The 9,415-nt window shown below is 36.8% G+C and overlaps 1 protein-coding gene across 2 annotated transcripts in view; it reads right to left on the bottom strand.

Annotated features, from left to right (window-relative positions):
* Positions 1–361: 361 nt before the first annotated feature.
* The window catches only part of ZEB1 (zinc finger E-box binding homeobox 1), a 123,110-nt gene continuing 114,056 nt past the window's right edge, over positions 362–9,415 (bottom strand). For both annotated transcript variants that reach the window (XM_066199856.1, XM_066199864.1), the window contains exons 6-9: positions 9,127–9,232; positions 6,504–8,314; positions 4,855–5,035; positions 362–2,851 (exon numbers count right to left, since the gene is read on the bottom strand). In XM_066199856.1, coding sequence (XP_066055953.1) covers positions 2,298–2,851; positions 4,855–5,035; positions 6,504–8,314; positions 9,127–9,232 — 2,652 coding nt within the window. In that variant the 3' untranslated portion in view covers positions 362–2,297. The remainder of the gene's footprint in view (positions 2,852–4,854; positions 5,036–6,503; positions 8,315–9,126; positions 9,233–9,415) is intronic.

Raw genomic sequence — 9,415 nt, 5'->3', positions numbered from 1 at the left:
ATGGACAACTAAGTTATTGCTAAGTCCAGAAAACAGCTGTGGATTTATTTCATTTAAAAGCAATCTTATTGAAAAATAGCATTAAACAGTGTATTAGGTAAGTACAGCAAAATAAAAAGACCCAAAAGAACAACACACTTCAGTTTGAAAAGTCAGTTCTTCTGACAATGGTAAATCAATGAACTGATGTAGGAATCCCTGTGCCTGCACACAGTTCAAAGTAACCCTTCTTTCACTTCCATGCTCCTTATGTACCACTGAAACCCAGGATCGACACTAAGCAGGAGGTGTGTCTCAGTAACTTCTCATAGAAATAATTTAAATCAACTTTCTACATTACCAGAATAATGACAGTAAGTCAGACTTGTTGACGCATTTTATTGTGAGATGGGGAGTCTGGTAAAAAACTAGAAAATGACCATGATGTAACAAGGAACTTAAAAATGAAGTTTCAGATTTGTAACATACATACATGAATACAGGAACAAATTGGCACAAAAATGTTAAACATTGTTCCCAACACTGTTTTATAAGATTATTCTAATTTGGCTTACTAAGGAAATGAGAGTTTTATGGTTAGACTAATCTCTTAATAAAACCGCAGAGCATCATGCTATTAGTCACACAGTGAATTTCAAAATTTAAGAGCTTTATATTAAAAACTGGGTAAAGGTAAAATGAATTGATTGCAATTGTAAAATTAATACATTCCCATTTTAATTCTTCTGTTCTACAGTCCAAGGCAAGTATAAATGTTAACATAACACTGTTAAATCAAATCTCAATGCAAGAGAACCGATTGCATCTCTACTTTAAATCTTATCAACTTTCCAAATTTTCATACTAAAATATATTATTGTATTAATACAAACTACAGTATTATACACTACACTGTGTAATAAATAAAGAAATATAAAAATAAGACACATAAATATAAAAGTTTTCTAAAACTAAAAAGGTACATATGTCAGTAAGAAGGGTATTAATACTGCCAGGTTTGAAGACATACAGTACAAAATGTTGCACAGATCTATAAACTAAAAGAAATAAAATAATACTGATAGGTAAAAATCAGCTAACATTGTTAATAAATGGGGTCCATAATAACTAACATTTGAAAATACTTATGAGCCAGATAACATGTCATGTATGTGTCTGAAATTAAAGTAAACCAATAAAGCAATAAAGCAGATTAGAAAATTTCCCTTGTAATTATTGTAGAGAAATTCTGCAAGTCAGGTATTAACCCAAAATACCACCAAATAATTAAATAATGAAATATACCAGTGTTCTTACTTCTCTGATGGCTGAGTGTTTTTTCCCCATGAATAGTTTAGAAGTTTGATACAAATCAACAAATGCTAGTTATTGTAGGCCACACATTGGATAAAGGCTGCTTAGAGCCTTTGTAATACTGATAAATGGCACTTACAGCACATAGGTCTTGCATAAGGCCAAAGGAGATACAAAGCTTCATATCATATCCTTCATATTGTTACTACATACTCAAAACACAATTACAAACACTGTTTTTGACAACTTTCCTGTCCTTACCAGTATTAACACTGTTAGTCCCTGCAATCAGAACTCAACGACAATCTTCTCAACTACATTTTTAACCACGTGAGTAAGAAACTTCAGTTCTTCTATCATCTTCTTTCTTAAGGCTAACAATACACTTTAAATGATAATATGCTCTACTACAACATCTAATGTCATAAACTGCTACCTTCTAGGTTGAATTTACAAAGGTAGCCAAGCACTGTTTGCAACTGCATTACACGTCTCTGCAAAAGGGAATTTTGTAGTGCAGAAGTTCTCACATTGTAAAACATAAGAAAATACTGAAGTGGATTTAGGAAATGTTTTACCATAAAAAAAAAAATCATATAAATCTCTCCCAATTGTACAGTTTAAAAATTAATCAACTTAAGAATGAAAATTAATACTGATAAAACAAACAATGCCAGATGCTTGTCTAATAATCAGGTTTCCTACAACCTGTTAAATCTTTGCTTCCAGAGTCACTGTATTTTTCTAATCTGCTTCATGTTATAAACTTGTTCCTAACTTTGAAAACTGTGTGAAAAATTACTAAGTTTGAGGTTCAGGCACACCTGGATTTCTTTTTTTTTTTTTTCTTTTCATTTTTTTTATATATATATTTTTTTACACAGTAGTGAACAGAAATCACAGTATGCAGGCTACTGTGTTTCCATGAAAAGCATGTATAATATAGAAGGAACTTCATTACCAATTTTTTTTCTTCCTTTTAGAAAAAACCTAGCATGTAAGCTTTATTCGTTATTTTCTTCTGACACCTGCCCATTATTTTGTATAACTTCTGGTTCTGCATTGCTTGCTTGATTTATAGCTTCATCATTCTTGCTACCTTCAGTTTTCCCATCTTCCTCTTCTACTGCTGCTTCTTCCTCTGCATCCCCTACTTCTTGTAGTTCCCTACATTCTTTTTCTTCCTGAAGTCCCTCTATGTCTTTTTCTTCTTCCTCCTCTTCCTCTTTCTCACTGTATTCCTCCTCTTCCCTGGTGAGGCTCTCCCTCTCATCCGAGTCGATCTGCGAGGGCGACGCCCTGACTACCACGTGCTCGCTGCTCAGGATCTCCGGGCCCATCTCCTCGGGCTCAGCGCTGTCGCGCTCCTCCGTCTCCCGTTTGCAGTAGGAGTAGCGATGGTTCATGTGTTGAGAGTAAGAGCCCGAGTGTGAAAACCTCTTTCCACACTTGTCACATTGGTAGGGCTTTTCCCCAGAATGCAGTCGCATGTGTTCAATCAAATGGTGTTTGTGTTTAAATGCTTTTGTACAGATTCCACACTCGTGAGGTCTTTTACCTGTAAAAAAAAGCACAAACAGTTGGACATCTTGTAGGTGAAGTTTTAAAAATGTACACTGCTGTTTTCATTGTAAAATACTGTTGGTGAACGTATTAGCATCAATTAAATTTTATATAACAAGATGTTCTCCTCCATGCATTATCAGCCTGAGTTTCTCTCCTGAGCCCCAAGTACAAAGGTGCAAAGGTACATTGTCACAATCACCACAGTAATTTTTAAGGTTTTTTAGGAAAACTCATCATAGGAGGATAAAGAGATTCTCATATATGACTTCTAGCACAAAAAAGTGCATATATAAATTAGAAAAGGAGACATTTTTCTTGCATAAACTATTTTGAATTGAAAGCATTTTACCTTTTCTATATTACTGGCAATTTAAAATTAACTGAGCTTTTACGCTGGTTTTTGTGTACCAGCCATGACACAGGTAAATGGAAAATCATTCTAAAATCTAGGTTGAATGCTTTATGTACAAAACTTGCTGACTACACATGTATTGACATGAAAAAAATCTGTTTCACTTGGTGTGTTTCTGAGTCTGTTGTCTTGTTTTTACTCTCTTATATAAATGTATCAGGAGCCTAGCAGTGTTATTTTGATTTTAACATTTAAAGTTGTTACACAAAACAATTTTGCAGTCTTAGCTCAGACATAAAAGCCAAAGGCAGTAAGACATCAGGTTTTTGATCACACTACACAGATGACCAGCATATCCATGTCATCTCATGCTAAACAAGCAACAAGGAGGGTGTTGGTCTCTCTTCCCAAGAAACAAGTGACAGGACAAGAGGAAATGGCCTCAAGTTGCGCCAGGGGAAGTTTAGATTGGAAATTAGGAAAAGTTTCTTCCCCAAAAGAGTTGTCAAGCACTGGCACAGGCTGCTCAGGGAAGTGGTAGAGTCACCATCCCCAAAGGTTATTTAAAAGACAAACAGATGTGGCACTTTTGGGACATGGCTTACCAGTGGACTTGGCAGTGCTGGGTTAATGGTTGGAGTCAATGATCTTAAAGGTCTTTTCCAACCTAAATGATTCAATGATTTTGAACATTACATTGAACTTAAAACTGGTAGGGGAAGAACAATTGTTTTAGAAAAAGGAGTTAAAAGAGCCTCAAGACAGGATAGGTATGAAATTAGATACCCTTAATGAATACCACTTGAGAAACTTGATCAAGAGAAAAACTGACTTGTTATGCTTTTAATTTTATATGTGAGATGTCATTAAAATGATAATATGCAGAAATATAACCAAGAAAGTAGAGCAGCATGAAGGGAGCAGCCAAACTAAAGAGTTTATTTCATGGATATGGGGGAAGAGAAGGTAATAGAGCCAGCAAGAAAGGAATGTATAATACGAAACCCAATATATTGACACCAAACCAAGAAAAAAAAAGAATTTTTATTTTAAGACCTCACAGAAGAAATTAGAGAGCAAGAGGTATTAAAAAAATCCTAAAGATACCAGAACTGGAGCCAAAAGGAACAACTACGAGAAATTAAAAATCAAGGCCAAAAGGGTGTTCTTTAGTGGTTATATTCTATGTCTAATGAACGGCTGAAGCTGTTAACTTCAGGTCAGTATAAATGTGGCTCAGTTTGAAAATCCTTCATGCCAGATAGGCATGCTGCTTTTCATGTACAGTATCAAATACATAGACAATCCTTTTTTCCCCGTTTTTAAAAGACTTTTTAAAAATTTATAACCAGACAAGGTAAATTAGAAGCAATATATCCTCAGTATAGGCTGCAGTTCACAGATGATTATCCACAAGCCAGATGCAAAAACTCCTCTTTTTCTAATTAGGGTTTAGGTCGAACAAATTTAAAGAAAGAATTGCTGTTCTGTCAAACAAATATACAAAAACAGGGGTTTCTAAAGAAAGCTTAGCACAGGCCGCTAGGACTGCTACACTGTCCAAGAACAGAATTCCAGTTGAGATTATCAGTTACACGTTACCAAAGTAATAACGATTGGAAAAGTCTTTTCCTAGTACATACCTGTGTGTTCATACTTGTGTCTCAATAATGAGCTGCTCTTCTGGAATATTTTGTCACATAAATCACATGCATACATCCCGTTTTCTGTCTTTCTCATTTTTTTCTTTGGGGGTGTTGAATCAGAATCGTTTTGATCTTCTACATTGGATATTCCTTCTGAGCTAGTGTCTTGCCTTTCATCCTTCAGAAAAATTACAAAAAACCAATTAAGTCCAATAAAAGAAGTCACCCACGTAAACTGAAGCTGCTACTCTCATTCAATTTCATAAATAGCCAAACAAAATTGTTTACACTTCCACAGTCAAAAAAAAAAATCCTTTACTGCATTGTTCTGCTTTGCAGTCCCTGCCACCATCCAGATGCAGAATCCTCACTGGGACTGGTTTAATCGCATCCAAATCTGACTGTTGGCCAGGTCTAAGCCACGCTGGCATGCTGTATTTTAGGGCCCATAAAATAAATGCAATATTACTGACCTGTAGAGCACTCCAGTTAGTGGGAAGAGCAAATCTGCCACCTAACTACACTTTTCAGCTGATGCTGTTCATCTACCTTTTGTTGTCTCACAGATTTTATGAAGTTAAAATACTTTTAGCTGAAGTTTTCACAAAAAACTATGTAAGTCACCATTTGAATTTGCATATTTGACTACCCTCTTCCTCATGAAACTACCACATGTACTGCTTAACCCAAAATTTAGGGGACTTCAAGTAGTTTCATTAGTAAATATTTTCAAAAATATAATTGTTGTGAATTTCTAAGCATTTTAAGTGATAAAGTTTCCCTGCAAAATCACAGTATTTTCTACTGATATCAGCAGCATCACACATATTTTATCATATATTATCAAGTCTGAATATAAGAGTGTACATGTTAGCCTCAAACTTTTTATATAAGCAGCCTCGTAACTCTTCAAGGCTCCTCAGTCTCTGGCAATACAGAAGCTTGAATTAATTGCTGGACAGCCAATTTCTAAGATTTAAGTAGAAACACTGAGCCACTTTTCTGTTTTGCCCTGTCCCTACCTTAATGTGCACAGGTGATTCTCAGGAGGACTGACCCTGATTAGATTACATCTGGATGTACCCAGGGAGGAACAAGCCAGGATACGGGAATGGCAGATGAAGATAAATACCTCCCTGACTTTCAACTGAGAATATATCTGCATTTTCTTTAAAGTGCCATTATGGTGTAGGATGAATTCAGCTGCTCTGCAAATCAAGGAAGCAGAGCAGCATGAAAGGAGTAGCCAAAAGTTCCAAAGAGTTTCTTTTCTGAATACGGGGAAAAAGGAGATACAGAGCCAGCAAAAGACAGAAGTCATGGTTTTATTTTCCTTTTTGATCAGGAGCATTAGATAGTCTTTAAAATAGTGAGCACTAATGTCCTAGAAGATTAAATATGGAGAATAACTGAGTTGTCCATGCACAACAGTTTCTGTTAGTCTGGACTCACGCTGCCTGAGCTAACTAGCTTTGCAGAGGGCACAACAGTAATATCTATTACCCATTTACAATCAAGTAAAATAAGCCTGATAGCTTTTATTTATATTTTTATTTATTTAGCTTGATAGTTTTCTGTTAGTTCAGCACAGGTACAGATTGGGTACACCATACATACATCATGTAAGAATATGAGGACCGAAGTACCTGATTTCCATTGGCTTGGGTCTGTTTTGGTGGTGTCTCATGAACTGCAGGACTAACTGTGGTAGAGTATGTATAAGCCACCTGTGGAATCAAAATGGTTTGCTTATTGGCAGCGAGAGCTCTCAAGCAGGGAACACTGTTCTGGTCAGCAATGGCAACAATTGTAGGTAACTGGGCAGTGACTGTAGGTATAGCAATATTTATGGGATTGGCACTTGGTGGGATTACATTTACAATAGGATCAGAGTCTGTAACACTGTTGTCCTTTTGTGGTTCTTTTTTTGCACAAGTTAAGTTCAAAGGTTCTTCTTGGACAGAATAAACACTGTTCTGGTAAACACTAGTTATGGTAGATCTTTCCAACAGTTCTCCATGTTGCTTTGGTAGCGAAAGGTCAAGAGGTTCTATTTGTGGCTCTTCTTGTACACCCTCTGCTGTGTACGTGTAACCCTGTGAATTTCTTGATGAAGAAAGGTTTAGTGGTGATGCAGATGGCGTGCTACTGTGTGAACCATTCAGAGTTGAAGCCCCCGGTAAAGTCTGAGATTTTGCTGTACTGACAGGATTTTGTGAGTCATTTGTGCTGTTCTGGGGTTCTTCCACATTTGTAGTTGCTGCTTGATCATCATTGTCTGCAGGACTGCTTAATTTAACTTGTTCAGGAGAAGATGGTCCAGAAGATTGCACAGAAATTTGTCCAGCTTGCATTTTTTCAAACCACTTTTTTACCACATCCAGTGGTAGGTTTACGGAATCTGCTATTTTTGAAAGCTCTTCTGCGCTTGGTTGTGCATTTAATGCATAATACGCTTTTAGGAGCGATAGAAGGTTCTTTAAAGGTGGCTGAGCAGGAGACAAGCTGTTCTCCCCACTTTCTGATGGGACAGGGGACTCGGGTTTCTCAGCTTCTGTTCCACTGGGCTGGGGAAGCTGAGGAGGGCTTTTTGTTTCATAGTGCTTTAATTCTTGAAGTGCATTAAGATCTCCTGGACAGTCATCACAAAGAAGACAAGTGCTATCGTTGGTTTCTCCTTCAAAGTTCTTATCTTTCTCAGACTTCACTGTGAGATCTTCTGGTAATTTCTCATTTTTGCAACTATTTGCAGGAACAGAGTTTTCTTTTTTTAGATTTTGTGGAACAACCTGAAGCTGACTTGGCTGCTCCAAGCTGTAGTTGATGATAATTTTGGTTGTCCCATCTTGGTCAACCAAAGGAAGACTGATAGCTGAAATGAGGGAATGGCCAGCTTGTTGTATAGATGCATTGTTGATGGTTTCTTGTTCTTTGGACGCAAGATTAGCATGATTGTTTTCCAGTACTTGCCTTATTACATTACCATCCACTGCCACTTTTAGTACATTTTGAATGTCACTTAAATTGATGCTTATGGGAGACACCAGACCTACTGTTGGTAGAACAACAGCTTGCACCACACCCTGAGGAGAACTGGTTGCCTGCAATGGGCTACCACCACTAAAAACCCCATTCTGCAAAGGGGTTGAACAATTAATTCCTGAAGCAACCACTATGGGCTTGAATTCATAATCCACAGGTTCAGTTTTAATTTGGTTAAGAGGAAGCTGCTCTTGCAAGGGTTTATTTTCTATCTTTTGTCGTATCTGTGGTCTTGCTGGGCTACCTGGTGATGCAGAAAGGGAAGGGGAGGAGCACTGAGACATCTTAAGCCCTGACCGGGCTCGACCATTCACGGGCATCAAACCAATACACTTCTTACTGCTTATGTGTGAACTGTATGAACCAGAATGGGAAAAACGTTTCTTGCAGTTTGGGCACTCATATGGCTTCTCTCCTAAAGAAAAGAAAAAAAAGAAAAAAGAAAATAAAAAAGGCATATGCAACAGTTAACCAGGTTACAGAGTAACTTCATCAAACAATAATTACCAGAATAATTACATCATAATGACCTCTTAAAGAGTCCTAGGAAAAAAACCCATCTTATCTAGTGAATTGAAGAGTAAGAGTATAGCTCCGAGCCAAGGCTTCTTTAATAAGTTTGTGATCCACTAGTAAATACAGGATGAAGCCCACAGGATCATGTGTTTCAGCATTTCTTTATTGACAATTATAGATTTCACTGAACTCCGTTAAAGTAATACCACCAGTAACTTCTAACTTCTTATACAACATTTCTTATAACTTTTCTAATACCTTTTCTAATAAATTGTGTCCTGAGTGTACTTTAATATGACTAATCTCGAATGATGACAATTACAGCCACAGGAGGAATACACAATTCTTATGTCCTGATTATTATCCGTTAAAATTCTCTAGCAAGGCTTGTAACACACTGAATGATCTGAAAACATTGAAGAAAAAACAGACAAGTAAAAAGGACCAGAAAGACATCCCCATTTCTTCTGTGACAAGTCAAGTTTTCCTTAACTGTAATAGATTAAGTTGCAACTGTAAATCCTCGAGTATTTCTACATATTCCCTGCACACAGCTGAAGGCTGCCGTCAGTGCTTGCAGTATTCCAGAAAGAAAAAAAAACAAGGAAAACACTAGTATTTTAAACTTAGACTTACAAGACTGCTATTACATCAGTTATAAAGAGCAGAAATGGCAACATTAGTACTCAGTTCAATGCTTGATTTATTTACCACTGTGGATTCGTAGGTGCTCCTTTAGGTGATGTTTATATTTAAAAGCTTTTCCACATTCAGTGCACTTGAATTTTCGATTACCGCTGGACTGCGTCACATGTCTCTGTAAGAAAGAAGTCTTAATTATTGTACAGGACAAGATTTTGCAGAAACACCTTGCATTTTCACACTGCAACAGAGAAAATGCAATACAAGCCTGAAAAGCATCAACCATAATTGTAAGAGACTGAAGGTGGTATGGAAAAAGAAACAAATTACAAATCAGGTAAAAAAATTGAGGCACACA

Source organism: Chamaea fasciata, unplaced genomic scaffold (genome assembly GCF_029207755.1).
Source record: "Chamaea fasciata isolate MVZ Bird 193981 ecotype frontalis unplaced genomic scaffold, bChaFas1.0.hap1 SCAF_1, whole genome shotgun sequence".
In the NCBI taxonomy this organism is placed as follows: Eukaryota; Metazoa; Chordata; class Aves; order Passeriformes; family Sylviidae; genus Chamaea; species Chamaea fasciata.
Note: the sequence above shows the minus strand (reverse complement) of the source record. Positions and strands in the feature narration are given on the sequence as shown.